This window comes from Mauremys reevesii, linkage group 2 (genome assembly GCF_016161935.1).
Source record: "Mauremys reevesii isolate NIE-2019 linkage group 2, ASM1616193v1, whole genome shotgun sequence".
Lineage (NCBI taxonomy): Eukaryota > Metazoa > Chordata > Testudines > Geoemydidae > Mauremys > Mauremys reevesii.
In genome coordinates this window covers 278,031,993-278,047,744 of record NC_052624.1, presented here as the reverse complement: position 1 = coordinate 278,047,744, position 15,752 = coordinate 278,031,993, and the positions used below count along the sequence as shown (strand labels likewise).

The following is a 15,752-nucleotide window of genomic DNA, read 5'->3' as shown; positions in this document are numbered from 1 at the left end:
AGATGGGAAATGGTCATTCTAGAAGAGCTTGACCAGGTCCAGGAAGTGTCAGCAACAGTAACAAAGGCCCAACACACCTGACCTATTGATAAAGATGTGGGACCAAACTCTGCTCTCAGTTACACTTGTGTGAATCTAGATCAACTCCATTGAAGTCAATGGACCAATTTTATCATTGATGTCTGTGGAGTTACTCCAGATTTATAATGGTGAAATTAAAAATAGAATTTGGCTCACAGTTGTAAGCTGTTTGGCCACTGTCTTATAAATTGCCAGTAAAGCATCATGTATATCCAAGCTACTTATGTATAATACACTAATAAAGTTAAACTAGGATATGAAAAAAATATGCTTACAAACAAGGAGAAACAATCTGCAGCTGACTTACAATGCCATTTTTCTTAAACAGGTACCCAAATGGCCACATAACTTTCTAAGGAGACAGATGTTCATAAGAAGGAAATGCTTTAGTATTAGAAAAGTTACATGTTATTAGTACACATTCAAGTAAAGAACAAAGCCTTAATTTAACAAGCTGTGATCTTTTGATCTTGGAGGCAGCAAGGACCATAATAAGATAAAATAGTTCTATAGTTATCATAAAGGTGGAAAGTCATATGAGTTATTTTACGGCTTCAATAAAAATGAAGTGTATTGCAAGTGTCTCTCATTTTTAATCATCATGAAATTTTGGGGGAGCTTACGTGTCTATATATAAAGTTGTGCAATAACTGTTCTGGTTCCTGTAAAATACACACTGCTGCACCTAATCGTGGTTTTAGACTTGTACAAAGAGCAAGAATATCTGTGTAATGAACTACAGCTGTGTGCAGTAGTTCCTCTATCATAACAATAGCTTTAATAGAAAAGAGGAGTAAAGGTGCCTAGAGGACTATTTGACTTGTGCAGTGCTCATTATGCAAAATGCTGACGCTGTGGACAACCTGATTGTTAAAGTAATTGCACGTAAAGTTATGCGTTAAAAGGTCTATTCTTCAGGGATTTTTTTAAAGTAAATATCTCCTAGATATACCCTAATCAACTGATTTAGTTCTGCAAAGCAAAGGAAGGTCATTGTAAACCAGAGGCTTTCTCCCTTCCTTCTCTAGCACAGCAGCTCTCCAGTGAAGTGAAAGGGTGCAGTGTGGTATTGTGACAATCAGCTGAGAGGACTGTTCAACTACAGCACTGCACATAAGCATTATTGCTGCACTATTACAGAAATACTAGGCATCCAGAGTGCTAAAGACACTTCACAAAGCACCTCCAAAAGAGACAAAAAGGCAGTGTCTGCACCGTGAAAACTGCTATATTTGACACTGGGACAAACGTGGGTGTCCCACTGCCCCTGGCTCTCCTATGAGCTACTGTTGAAAATATTTGTCTAGCTAATGTAACTGTATTCAGAACCAGTTGTGAGAAAGTGTGGTTGTCCTCCCAGTACAACACGGGGTCTCTCACATTACACTAAAACTGGTGTTCTTTGTGTTTAATGAAGAAACGTATGCTTCAAAGGATTTAGTTAACAACAGCAGCTCTTTAGGGAAGGGCCCTGCTATTTTATTAATATGCACCCCTATGGCACTGTAATCAAATGAGTAGCCACTTTTCAATCCCTGGAATCACAGTGCAAGTGCAGCTCTTTCTCCCCCCCCAGAATCAGATCTGTCAAGTCTCCCCAGTCGGAGAAGAAGAATCCTTCATTTGGGATTAATTTAAGTCAGTTTTTAAAATGTCTTTCCCTCTAGTGATGAAGAATTTTTAAAACTCTTCTGATTTTAGTTGTCACAGCTTGAAATAGCCCCGCAGTTCAGAGCTATCTCTCTTTCACAAGCCTAATCGTTGTGGTTGTTTTAATGAATATTTACCATTCTGCAGTACAGTTGTAGATGCCTGACTGCTGCTAAGCTCCAAAACACTGAGAACTAGAGTTTTTTAAGCTATTCCCTCCAGCCCTATCGTTCAATAATCAAAAGATAACAAATGCTATGCTAGAACGAAGTTTGCTATTTTATTGTTTATAACAATGCAGCACAATGTTTCACAAGTTTAATAATTGCTACAGAGTTAAATCAGATAATATCATGTATAAGACAAATAATATTAGTGTTCAGTTGAATGAGTTACTCCAGTATTTGCTGAATTCTAGGGGGCAGTGTGTCCTGTACTTCCATACCACTTCTGGGGTGGCAGGAACTCAATACCAAGTTTCCTTCCCTCTGAACCATGTGAAAGAGACCTGTCACCACAGATCTCATCTTTCCCTCCCGAACAGGACTCAGTCTCCCCCTCTGCTTAGCTGTTTCAGAAATGCCATGCACTTTGAGAAGTAAATACTAAGGAAGCACACAAGAGCACTAGGAGGGTGAATGGGACTGCAGTGGCTGCACTCAGCAAAAGGATTCCTGTGGCCTGCTCCTACTAAAGTAAGGAAAGACTGCAGCACCATATCCCTTCTCCCACATCATAGATGGCATAGGGAAAAGATGCAGGGTCTGAAACTAACAATAAAATCTCAGGGATTGAAAGAAGGATATTGGGCCTGATCCAGATCCCATTGGAATCAATGGGAAAACTCCCAATGACTTCAAGGAGAATATAATTGGGCCACATGAAGCGGCATTGCTGTGTAGCCTTGAGTAAGTCACTTAATTATCCAGTCAGCATTTCCCCATCTGTAAAATTGAGTTAATAATACACACTTAGCTGTGATACATCCCAGTGGATGTAGGGAGGATAAAGTTGTAAATGTTTGTGAATTGCCTGTATTTGCTCAAGTCAGAGTATCTGAAAATAGGTATTTGTATATAAAAAGAATGTATAGATAATAAAAATAATAAATAGTATATAGCCTTACACTAAGAATTGGTACTGTATGGTTAAAGCAGGGGACAAGTAGAGAGAACCCATTGCTTCCAATCCTGGCTCTGTCACTGACAATTCGTGTGATTCTGGCAAATAAATTAAGCTCTTTGGCCCAGATCAACAAGAGTCCCCTTTATGGGAGGTCCCTGCTCAAATCCTTTCTCCACCTTGCCTAAGGGGGGAATTGAACACATCCTAGATGAGTGTGCTAACCACTGGACTAAAAGCTAAGCAGTACTACTAGCACCACCACTGCCTCATGCCAGACTTTGAATGGGACCTAGAGTTGCCAACTTTCTAATTGCAGAAAACCAAACATCCTTGCCCCTTCTCTGAGGCCCAGCTCCAGCTCACTCCATCCCCCTCCCTCTGTCGCTAGTTCTCTCCCACCCTCGCTCATTTTCACCAGGCTGGAGCAGGGGGTTAGGGTGTGGGAGAGGTTGAGGGCTCCAGCTGGGGGTGCGGGCTCTGCAGTGGGGCTGGGGATGAGAGGTTCAGGGTGCGAGAGGGGGCCCCAGGCGAAGGCAGGGAGTTGAGATGTGGGCTCCGGGAGGGAGTTTGAGTGTGGGAGGGGGCCCAAGGCTGGGGCAGGGGGTTGGGGCGTGGGAGGGGGTGAGGGTTCTGGGTGGTGCTTACCTCAGGCAGCTCCTGGGAAGCAGCGACATGTCTCTCTGACACCTAGACCGAGGGGCGGGCAGGGGTCTCTGCGTGTTGCCCCTGCATGCAGGCACCACACCCACAGTTTCCATTGGCTATGGTTCCTGGCCAATGGGAGCTGCAGAGCCGGCGCTCAGGGTGGGGGCAGCACGCAGAGACCCCGTGGCTGCCCCTCTGCCTAGGAGCTGGAGGGACATGCTGGCCACTTCCCTGGAGCCATGCAGGGAGACTGCCTGCCCCACTGCGCTGCCAAACAGAGTTTTAATAGCCTGGTCAGCATTGCTGACTGCAGCTCTCAGGATCCCTTTTTGACCAGGTGTTCCAGTTGAAAACCGGACACCTGGTAACCCTAAATTCAGACCCAATCCACAAAGCAGCCTCTGAGCACACCTGCTGGATTGGCAGCTGCCCCCGTTCAAGTTAGTGGATAAATCTTCCCCCAGTTCATGGATTGCTCTGAGGCTTAGTCAGGACATAGGCAACTGGATGCTTAGACTGAGGCTGCAGTGCACATGCCTACAGGCAGAAATTTAGGCCCGGAGAGGACTTTTACCCTGAAAAATTAAGCGCTGAGTGAGTTTAAGTGCCTGCAGGGTTTGCTGGGAGTTTTGTGGATAGCAGTTGACCCTAAAATTAGGTTTAGGCACCTAAACTCCAGACTTAGGTGCCTAAGTACTGTTGTGGACAGGTTCTTTTGGGCATTAGCTTTGCTGCCTATAAAATGGGAATAGCAATATCTACCTCAAAAGCCTGTTCTGATGCTTCATTAATACTGCTTTGACATCCTTGGCTGAAAGGTCAGACATAGTTGCACATATCAGTACAGTAGAACTGGAATCGTATGAAAACAAACCTTATGAATGACCAGTCATACAAACCATTTTTCCCTAATGGGACAAAAAATCATGTAACAAAAGTGATATTGATGAAGAACAAGTTGACATCCCTTCACATTCCAAAACCTTCAGTGCATTGGAAATTATTTTGTAGTGGTTTAAAGTAGAAGTAGTAATACAGTGCACCATAATGCAATGTATGCACTGTACCTACTATAATTTCTAGATATTAAATGTTATGAACTCCTCAATCCCCAATTAGTTTGTCACATAGGCATTCTACTGTAATAATAGAATAACAGAAATTACAGAGTTGTAAAAGTCTCTCCTTAAGAGAAAGGATTTTGTTATGTGAGAGAGAGTTTTGAAATCACCCTTATATTTTTTTTATAAACCCTCCGTTGTTTAAATTGTCTCATTGATGATTTATTCGTAAAAATTCCCAAGAATAAGACACATAGCTAACTTTAAGCTGCAGAGAGAGTTGCATAGCATAATAGAAGTAGTGGTGAGGGAACCTTTATGGACTTCTCAAAACGCTTCGCTGAGGTAAATGGTACATTACTGCATATGACCAAGAAACCACATGAAAGTGTTGAAGCTGGTGAGCGAGGTGTTTTGGAGGTCTGAAGAGCTCAACAACAATCTTATATAGGACGATGACCTGTCTTATATTTTAAGGAACATTCTAGACACCTTTTGCCACCTTTGACTCACTCCTCAAACCCTTCACTCCCCCTGCCTACACTTCTGTCTCCACACACAATCTCACTGATTTCTTCTGAGAGAAAATTGGCAAAATAGGAGGTGACCTTGCCCCCTCCTTTCTTTCCCCCTTCCCTTACTATTTGCTCTTCCTTCTCCTCTGTCACAGACACAGAAGTTTCTCATATACTCTCTTCCTCAAACACTTCCATTTGCTACAGTAACCTCATCCCATCTCCTGATCTCACTTGTGCCCACTCTCTTCCCCTTCCATAACTTCTCTCTCATAACCTTTCACTTTTCTCTGGCTTTCCCTCCATTTGTGCTAATCTCTCCCATTTTACAAAAAAATACCCTTGACCCCAATATTGCCCCATCTCCCTTCCATCTCTAAGCTCACTGACTGCATTGTCTATTATTGCTGTCTGGATTTTCTCTCCTCCAATTCCATTCTAGATCATCTCCAAACCAGTGTCCTCCTCCTGCACTCCACTGAAGCCACTCGCCAATGTCTGTTAACGACCTCTTTCTAGACAACACTCATACACAGTACTCCATTCATACCCTTTTTGACCTTGACCCGTCAGCCACCTTCAACACCATCTACCATGTTCTTCTTTTTAAAATCTTGTTCCCCATTGGCGTCCATGACTCTGTCCTTTCCTGGTTCTCCTCCTGCCTCTCAAATTGCTCTTTCAGTGTGTCCTCAAAGGATCCTCCTCACCCCCTGCCCCAACTTTCTGTGGGAGTTCCTCAAGACTCTGTCCTTGGTCCCCCTTCTCTTCTCCCTCTGTATCTTATCTCTGGATAATCTCATTTGCATACATAAATTCAGCTATCTCTACACAGACAACTCACAGAGCTGCCTCTCTACCCCAGAATTGTCTCTTGTCCAAACGAAAATCTCAGCCAGTGTCTCTGACATCTCCTGGTGGATGTCTAACTGTCATCTCAAACTCAAATTGGCTAAAATTAAGAGCTCTTAATTGTCCCTGCAAAAATCCTCCAGACTACCTAATTTCTTGATAACTGTGGACAACACCACCATCCCACTTTTCACTCAAGCCCCTAATCTAGGTGTTAAATTTGACACTGACCTCTCTCTAGGTCTACACGTCCAAGCTATTTCTAAATCTTGCTGATTCTTTCTACATAACATCTGTAAGATATGGCTTTTCCTATCCAGCTACATACCTCATTGAGGCTCTCATCATCTAGCACCTTTATTGCCACAACATCCTTTTCTTTGGCCTTGACAAATATAATCTTGCCCCACTGAAATACATTCCAGATGCTGCTGCAGAGAACATTCTCCTAACCCACCACTTTAACTATGTCATCCCTTTGCATCCATCTGCTGGCTCCCCCTTTTCTATTGTATCAAACATAATTTACCTGTTTTTATTTTCAAAGCCCTTTGAAGTTTATTTCCACCCCACCTACCATCTCCAACACCTATTGAGCTGTTGACTCTCACCTCTGATTGGCACATGATGCCAGCCTCTAACACCCACTTATTAAATTTTCAAACAAGCACCTTTGTGCTTTCTCCTATACTGCCCCTCATGCTTGGTAGGAGTTCCCTGTAAACTTTCACAAAGCCCCTTAATTTTTCTCTTCAAATCCCTCCTTAAAACCCTATGCCATGATGACTGCAAAAACCATAACTATAGTAAGGCTGCTGGTATGCTGAAACCACTGCTTATTATGCTGACCAATATCGTTTCATTGTTTCCTTGTACTCCCCAACTGTCTGTATCTATGTTATCCCTTGTTTTATACTTAGGTTGCAAGCTCTTTGGGGGTAAAGACCATGTTTTTGTTCTGTATTTGTACACTGACTAGCAAAATAGGATCCTGCTCCATGACTTGGGCTTCTAGGTACTACAATGATACAAATAAATAACACTTGGTGCCTAATTATTCCACATCCAGTATTAAGTTTATATGGATTATATTGTGAATTATAGTATCAGAGGTGTAGCCGTGTTAGTCTGGATCTGTAAAAGCAGAAATCCTGTGGCACCTTATAGACTAACAGACGTTTGTGAATTATAGTTTCTCAATAATCATGCAAAACATCTCTATTTATCTAGGATTTTATACCAATCCTCTCACAATGGTACCTGATCAAAAAGTATGAGGAGTTTGTACCACAAATAAAATTTTGTGAGGTGCAGCTGTTTATACATAAGGCCTGTCCTTACCTTATTGTACAGTTGTCCATTAGCCGGTGTGGACAGGAACAATGATCCAAAAGAAAGGACGCTAGACTGGTATCCACGGAACAGGGGTTAAATTCTCTGCTCTGTCACAGACTTCTTGTGTGATCTTGGACAAGTCATTTAGTCTCTTTGTGTCTGAGTTCCCCACACCTAAAATGGGGATGATAGTACTTCCATACCTCACAGGGATGTTATGAGAATAAGTACATTAAACATTGTGAGTCACTAAGATACTATGGTACTGGTACTACTAGGGGCCATATGATAACTAAGTTGGACAGATTTTGTTAAGGTGGGTATCCTAGTTTTGAAACTGCAGAGAGAGGTAAAGAGTGCCACCTTGGAGATGTGCAGGGGTGAAAAAAATCCCAGGAAAGCTGCAACGTGAGTTAAATGTGTGGTTTGTACTACATTTAAGTGACCACTACAGAAACCCTCAGACCAACAGAAAGAGAGAAAAGGCTGTGAATGTGTGGAGGTGGAATACACTCCCTGCAGTTGAGGTTTGGTAGGGGAGGAGAGAGTTTGAGGAACAATGGGTTACATTTCCCTATCTCCTAATAAATTCCATCTTCTACCAGTCCTGATTCCCTCACAGGGAGGGAAGGAAGACTGGTTGCTCCAAATGAACTTTTGAGAGGGAGGGCTGGTCCTTGAAGGCTGTGAAAGGAGGCTGGCTGCCTATTCCCCTTCAGCAAAGCAGCTGGGAATGGGTCTGGTTTACCTGAGGGTTGGGACTGGTAGTGGTTTACTCTCTGAGCCCGGGGCCAGGCCCCTTTTAGGTTAAGAATGAGGTTGTCTGGTTTGATGCCCAGACTCTTAGGGTATTTGAGAAGGCAGTTCACCTGAGGCTGGGAAGGTTGGTCACTGTATTTGAGCATAGAGCTGCTTCCTTCCTGAGGCTGGGAGGACTGACCATCATGGGGATCTGAGGGGAGTGCCCCCCCTAGAGGCTAGGAGGGCTGGGCCCCCTGCAGATCTGAGGGGGGTGGCCCCGCGGCTGGGAGCCCCCCGCAGATCAGAAGGGGGTGGCCTGGCTGTGGCTGGGAGGACTGGCCCCCCTACGGATCTGTGGGGGGTGGCCTGGCTGTGGCTGGGAGGGCTTGGTGCTCCCCGCAGATCTGAGGGGGATGGCCTGGCTGTGGCTGGGAGGACTGGCCCCCCTGCGGATCTGTGGGGGGTGCCCCCCGTGGATCTGAGGGGGACGGCCTGGCTGTGGCTGGGAGGACTGGCCCCCCTGCGGATCTGAGGGGGGTGGCCCCGAGGCTGGGCGCCCCCCGCGGATCAGAGGGGGGTGGCCTAGCTGTGGCTGGGAGAACTGGTCCCCCTACGGATCTGTGGGGGTGGCCTTGCTGTGGCTGGGAGGACTGGCCGCCCTACGGATCTGTGGGGGGTGGCCCCAAGGCTGGGAGGGCTTGGTGCCCCCCGCGGATCTGAGGGGGATGGCCTGGCTGTGGCTGGGAGGACTGGCCCCCCTGCGGATCTGTGGGGGGTGGCCCCGAGGCTGGGAGAGCTGGGAGTCGCCCGTGGATCTGAGGGGGGGTGGCCCCGAGGCCGGGAGCCCCCTGCGGATCTGTGCGGGGTGGCCTGGCTGTGGCTGGGAGAACTGGCCCCCCTACGGATCTGTGGGGGTGGCCTTGCTGTGGCTGGGAGGACTGGGCCCCTGCGGATCTGAGGGGGGTGGCCCCGAGGCTGGGCGCCCCCCGCGGATCTGAGGGGGGTGGCCCCGAGGCTGGGCGCCCCCCGCGGATCTGAGGGGGGTGGCCCCGAGGCTGGGAGGACTGGGCGCCCCCCGCGGATCTGAGGGGGGTGGCCCGGCTGTGGCTGGTCCCCGCGCGGCTCAGAGGGGACACTCCGCCCCCGAGGCCGGGCGGGCGCACCGGTCCCTTCCCTTCGCAGCCATTCGTGCGGGGAGTGAGGCAGGCTGGCAGCGAGAGGGGGCAGCGGCGTATCCCATGGTGCAGCGCGCCGGGAGGGAGGGGGAGCGGCCTGGAGTGGCCGGGACAGACACACGCAGCGGGGAGGGACGGGAGCCGGTCGGGGCCCTCGGCAGAAGCGGCGGACGGAGACGATTCAACTTCGCGGCGTCTCTCGCCTCCCCTCCCCCCAGCTCGCCGCGAGACGTCGCGCTCCGCCGGACGGAGACTCGGGCCGGTGAGTCGCCGCGGCCGGGGCTGGCCGGAGGGGGGCAGGGAAAGTGAGGCAGAATGGCCCCAACTTATGTAATGGGGAAGGGGGTGTCTCCCCTGGCGAGCGGCACCGCCGTGTCCGCCTCCTTTCCCCGCCCCCGGGGAGGTGAGACACCCCCGCCCCTCTGGAGGGGGGAAGCCCTACAGCGGCTGTAGCGTGGGGGGGACGAGCCCTCCCGTTCCCCGCGTGTCTGTGGCGGGGAGCCCTCGTGTGGCGGAGGGAACCGCCAGCTCTGCGCACTCAGGCGCGGGCTGGGCGGGGGCGGCCTGAAGGGTGCAGTGGTCTGTCAATGGCCTTTTCTGAGGGGGAGGGGGGGTCGTCGAGGGGGTGGTGCCCCCCCCCGCGCGGGTGGGAAGGAGGCGGCGAGGTTGCCGTTCAGATCCCTACCTAGCCACCCGCCCTCTCGCCTTCGTGGGGAGAGGGGCAGACCGCGCCCGCCCCCTCCTGCGAGCCGTGGCGGTTCGGGGGCGGCGGCAAGGTGGGATTCGTCACCCCCGCCGGATGTGGTGGGACGGGGCTCGGGGCTGGCGCGTTCGCCTGGGGGTGACTAGCCCACAGAGTAAACAAAGGGAAAGGGGAGGGGGGGGCCGTGGCTAGAGCGGGGCTGCCCCTTCCGCCGGGCCGATGGTAAATCTGCGGTTTGCTCATCCAGCTTGGGGGCCAGGGGAAGTGGTTGAGATTTCTTTTTTGTGTGGTGAGCTGTTGTGCTCGCTGAGGAGCGGGTGTTTGATCTGAGAGGAAGGAGAAGAGGCTCGTTGGTTTCGCTCTCACACACTAGTAGGTGGTTAAGTAAAAGGTGAATGAAGAAGGGGAATTGTGCATCGATGAGGATGCCTTTTTTAAATTTATCTACCTAGCACCAGAGCAATTGGAGTAGTTGCCATGAAGGGGTCTCTTATGCTTCCCAGGATTTTTGTTTTTAAGTCTGATACAAACCTGAAGTCAGGGTACAGTCAGAAATGCACAATTGTAACAATACCCATTTTTTCTTCCAATCCCAGGGGACTCGTTTTAAAGCACAATACTTTGTACATAGTCCACCCTTGCCGCCTTTCTGTTTGCCTAACTTTGCAATATTGGACTATATGATTTTCTTTGCTTTAGTCCTCTTTTAGCTTCTCCTGTTCCCTCCTAACTGAAAGACTGTGTGGCTCCATAACTGTGTAGCTTTATGCTTTAACTAGTTTGCAGTGTTTCTTATTTAAATGTTCTCAAAGCAGAATATATAATGTGGACATTAACACCAATGTCAAAGTCTTGCAGAGTCAGCCTGTAGCTGGGTTTTTGGCAATGTGACCAGGATAATGGCAGTGCTATAGTAAATGAGTTGAAATAAAAAGTTAGAGAAGGCAGAGAGTTTGGAGATTCATAGTTTTCATCAATGGGACTAATATGTGTAATTACAATATTCACTTAGTTTAAAAGTAAACTTGCACTATGGTGTCTCTTAATTTACATTCTTTCACCCTTGTGTTGCCTGAACAGTGTTCTCAGTCTACAGGATACAAACAATAAAGTTCTTGATCGAGCAAAGCTGAACCACCTTGAGGCTCTATGATGTGACCGCATGGAGCCTCGTTGAGATCAAGGTGCACTTGTGTGAATCATTTTGCAGAAGCAGTGCCTTAAGTATTAAACCTAACATGGTTTAATGAATAACTTTAATCATAGTGATGTTGTTTGTCCCTGTCCATCCTTCTCCATATCCCTTCTTACTTCTTTGTTATCTCTCTACGCCTTCATGTCTGAAATTAAGCCCTGATTCTGCATTGGATCTGTGGGTTTGAAGTCTTGTCCCGTCATGGATCCAGGTGCAGGACTAGGGGTACAGCTTTTAAACTTTTTGGAGCCAGGATTGTGGCTCTGATCCTGCATGATGTATGTGTGTGTTTAACTTTATGTTCTGTGAATAGTCCCGCTGAAGTTTGCAGAATTGGGGCAGGTGTCACTGTCTGTATTGTGAGGTGTCTGGCAAATATACAACAATGGAGAAACTATTTTCTCTAATTTACATGGTTGTAAATGGTATTGGTCATTTAAAGATTGAAAATGTGAAGAGCAAGGAAAACTAGTGTTTTTTAAAATAAGTTTGCTTTCATGTAAGGATTTATCTTACATGTATTTTAAATCCAGTCTTGGTAGAATATGGCTTTGGATTGTTATTCTTTCTTCAAACTTTTTGGAAAAGATAAAATGCACACAAAGAATTGCAAATAAAACAGCATAATACTTCTTTTCAAAAGCTGTGAGCTTTATTAAACCCTAGGTATCTTTAAAAGTACTGAACATGTGTAGTTGATTGTGTCAGTCTGTAAACTGTGTCTGAAATTCACACTATTTCAGAATAAAAGATTCTTATATAGCAGTAATATAACATTTTGAATATATACTATAAGTGTTTAAGTTAGTTGTAGTAAGTCTGTTTCAAAGTATCTGTCAAGTAGTATTAAAAGCTGTTTCTGTGGTAAACCGTTATATTTCCAATTTCTGATGACTAATACCCGAACAGTTGACTTTCTTGGTATTGTAATTTCTACAAGCTAAGAGATTTGTTGAAGCAACAGTGTTTCTGGATAGTATGCAAAAATTATACTTCTGTATTCTGTGGTTTGACAGCTTCTATTTGATTTGAAGCTATCTCCAGAAATTGTACATCTTGGCAAAATGAATAAAACATATTTTATAGCTTAACAACATAAAAAACGCAATACCTTTTCCTAGTTTTCCAGTTGCTTTGCATGGCAGCACTATATTTGATGTAGTGTAGCATACAGGTTGGAGGTATAGGATGTTCTAACTCCTTTCTCGTTCCTTTAGAATTCATGGAAATGCCTTTTCCCACTAACAGCAAACATTCTATATCCTCCAAATATTTTTAAAAGTACACTGTTTATTTTTATTAAGAGCTATTGGCAGTTACTCTTTAAACATTAAAATTATCAGACAGATTTCACAGTATATTATTTGCTGTAAATAGGCTAATATTTTGCTCTCAAAACTGAATATTCAAATCTTGTAAATTTGTAACTCTCCAGTCAGAATATCTCTTGTCTCAAATTTAGGAAAACTTTGATCCTTAAAAAGACATTGAGTATTTCGTATAGAAGCTCCATATCACCGTATTTCAAAAGATACCCAGAATATGAAAAGAAGAAAAATATTTTTAAAGGTTCTGCAGTATATCAAAGGGACATTGTCAGGTTAGAAATCACACTTAAAAAAATCTTTTTCTTTGTTACAAATAACACTGTTCAATATTAAAAGTGAAAACTTAAACATTTGAATTTTTCTCATCATTTATACTGGTTGTTTATTTTTTGCATTTCACATAGCAAGGACAATGAAAATCAAATAGTTTCACTTTTGTCTGTAGGCAGTTTCTAGTCCATATCACTTTTTAGTTATTTTGCACTAGCATGAGGTTGGTGTTTGTATTTCAAATGCTGTAGGGGAATATTATCAAACCAGTTTCCAGGGTAGATAAAAATCAATGATTTTTTTTTTAAGAATAAAAAAAATCAGACTTTTTTTGATTTAAATAGGTTTTTTCCTCAAAAAGCATTTTATCAAAAAAAATCCGATGTAAAGATAGTTTTAATTAAGATACATTATAGCTCTAAGATATCTCATCATGGAATAGGGATTATAAATTCTAATTCTATAGTATTAGACAATATATTCATGTAATGTTTAAGAAAAGTTTTGTAAATCAGTTCCAATAGTTCATGGATTAGGGACCCAATCTTATGGAGTTCCAGGGGCTTCTGTATAGATTATTTAGGTTAATCTTTCTATTTACCCAATGGGACTCAGTGCTCAGTCTAGAAGATACCATCAGAGATGCTTAGTTTTGCAGTTCTAAAACTGTGGATCTGTGTCTCCAGAAAGAACATGCTTGTTAACATGCAAAAATGTTTTAAATAAATAAATATATAGAGGTGAGAAATAACAGACCTCAACTCTATTGCCCCTCTGCAGATTTGTGTGCACACAGTCAATCCCTTACCTCTCTCTAAAAGTGCAAAGTTTCAAAAAGTTCAGTGAATAAAAGATTGTTGGGGACAGAATAGATCTGGACAAGGGGGAGTTTGGAGATAAATGTGAGAAGCGAGGGACATATGCTTGTTTTGCTATTGAAGAAGAAAAATCCAGAACACTTAACGTTGTTTTAGTTAAATAAAACAATTTAAATGTCTGTCTGGTGATGTTCTCCTCCTAATACAACATGGCAAGAAAATCCTCCAAATAGTAATGATTAATCTGTTGAATTGGAGCTAGTTCACTTCCCAATGACTTCATAAATATCTGCTTCATTTATCTTTGGTAAATGAAATAACCAAACAATCATTCATTTTCTGATATAGTTGTAAAACTAATCTGAAAAGTTTTCAAAATAAATCTGTTTAAAAATGTAGGTTTCTTTTTTAGAAAGTACACAGTATACATCTATGAGTTGTGAAGAATATGTATTGTTATAACAACCAACAAGAATGTACTTTTATGTAGAAAACCATGATTAAATCGAGTCTTCCTGACTAGTGATTTAAATCATGATTTAAATTAAATCCACCCTGTCAGTTTCATACTGACTCTTAATTTCATGAAAATGTTTTAGTAATTTTAAGGTTTTTTAAACCCCAGCAAACCAAAAACATATGTGATAATTTTGTTTTAATGTGATCATTCTGACAGGCAATTCTTCTATGGAATGGTTGCTAAACACCTTAAAATGAAAACACCCCAATAGTTTTTAATGCCAAATATAACTGTTAAGTACTATGTAGGAACTGAAATACAACACTTCCTGATTATTGATTTCTACCGAGTAGCTGTTTTATTCTGAAAGTTATTTTTTTAAAGAATAGAAATGGAAAACAAGAATGGATTCAAACATTTTAAGTGCAGGTTCTGCAACGCTAAAATTTGTAAAAATGCTGGTGGTGTTTCAAAATTCAAGTCAGTGTTTTTGGGTGCACCTATGGTTGAAAGCTAGCATAGCTTGGTTGATTTGACAGACTCCAGAAATTTTCAAAGAACACAGATTACCATTTATTAGTTAGAAATACAGACATTAGAGGGCTGAGGAAGGGAAATGGAGTTGATAGGATGGAAAAACCTACCTGATGAGTTTTGTAGGTTGGTGTTTTATTTTATTTTTTGAGGGTGGGAGGCTTTTGTTGTTTTTCCAGTCCAATTCAACTAAAGTTACTGCTGTTGGTTAAATGGCTTATTTCAGAACCATTTCTGCCACATGTTCTCCAAGAAATCTGGCAATGTTTAATAGCTAGGCAAATAGGATGAAAGTTCATAGGCACTTATTTAAGAAACTAAAAATATCTTTAAAAAATCTGTGTATATAAATTTGTATATTACGAGATTGTCTCCCTTTCCTATTCTTCGTATGTTTCTCTTCTTCCTAGATCAGTGTGTCTCAAACTGGGGTCGCCGCTTGTTCAGGGAAAGCCTTGGCGGGCTGGGCTGGTTTGTTTACTTGCCCCGTCCACAGGTCCGGCCGATCGTGGCTCTCGCTGGCCGCAGTTCACCGCTGCAGGCCAATCCCTCGGCCCGCGCCGCTTCCAGCAGCTCCCATTGGCCTGGAGCAGCGAACTGCGGCCAGTGGGAGCCGCAATCGGCCGGATCTGCGGACGGGGCAGGTGAACAAACCGGCCCGGCCCACCAAGGGTTTTCCCTACACAAGAGGCGACCCCAGTTTGAGAAACACTGTCCTAGATTGTAAACTTGTTGGGGTAGGAACACTCTGTCTTTGTTTGTACAGCACCTAGCACAGCTGGGACAGTGATGCAGATACTCGAAAATACCAGGCTCTCTCATTCATTCATCATTCATGCCCGTCACCCCAACCGGGGTATGGGCCGCCTATTCAGTGAAATTTCTCTTTGATCTTCTGTGGTGCAAATCTGAGGCAGCTTGGATTATAAAATATTCCTGAAGTTGGCTCCCTATTATTTGTGTTATGGTAGGGCCAAAAGGACATGATTTGGATTCACCCCCCCCCCCCCCCGCACCTTGTGCTAGAAACTGTGTACATTCAATTTAAATTGACAATGAGTAAGGCCCTACTTAATTCACGATATTGCGGATTCCGCAGCATTAGGCTTTCACCACAGTTTTGTAAGCCCAGTTTTGTCAGGCTGATAGTGGGAGCCCTCCCGTGCATGGTGCTGACAGCATGAGCCCTGGCTGACAGACCTGAGCCTCTGGCAGCCGGGGGTCCTGCTGGCAGCTCCGGGTATTAATGGCTGTAATATAGTTG

General features: G+C 44.5%; 1 protein-coding gene and 1 long non-coding RNA gene across 14 annotated transcripts in view; one reads left to right on the top strand and one right to left on the bottom strand.

Annotated features, from left to right (window-relative positions):
* LOC120399417 overlaps positions 1–10,020 on the bottom strand; it is a 96,031-nt gene extending 86,011 nt beyond the window's left edge. For 3 of the 4 annotated variants that reach the window (XR_005595145.1, XR_005595147.1, XR_005595144.1), the window contains exons 1-2: positions 9,866–10,020; positions 7,271–7,438 (exon numbers count right to left, since the gene is read on the bottom strand). This is a non-coding gene — a long non-coding RNA (uncharacterized LOC120399417). Of the gene's footprint in view, positions 1–7,270; positions 7,439–8,133; positions 8,432–9,865 lie in introns of those variants that run through there. The other variant, XR_005595146.1, reaches the window with a different exon arrangement.
* Positions 9,285–15,752, top strand: part of PTK2 (protein tyrosine kinase 2) — a 383,889-nt gene continuing 377,421 nt past the window's right edge. For 2 of the 10 annotated variants that reach the window (XM_039527647.1, XM_039527645.1), the window contains exon 1: positions 9,285–9,442. Coding sequence is in view for 6 of the 10 variants with exons in the window: in XM_039527651.1 (XP_039383585.1) it covers positions 9,514–9,583 (70 nt within the window). In the remaining 4 variants the exon portion in view is untranslated. Of the gene's footprint in view, positions 9,443–9,499; positions 9,584–9,742; positions 9,760–9,840; positions 9,957–15,752 lie in introns of those variants that run through there. The other 8 variants (XM_039527641.1, XM_039527640.1, XM_039527642.1 and 5 more) reach the window with 6 other exon arrangements.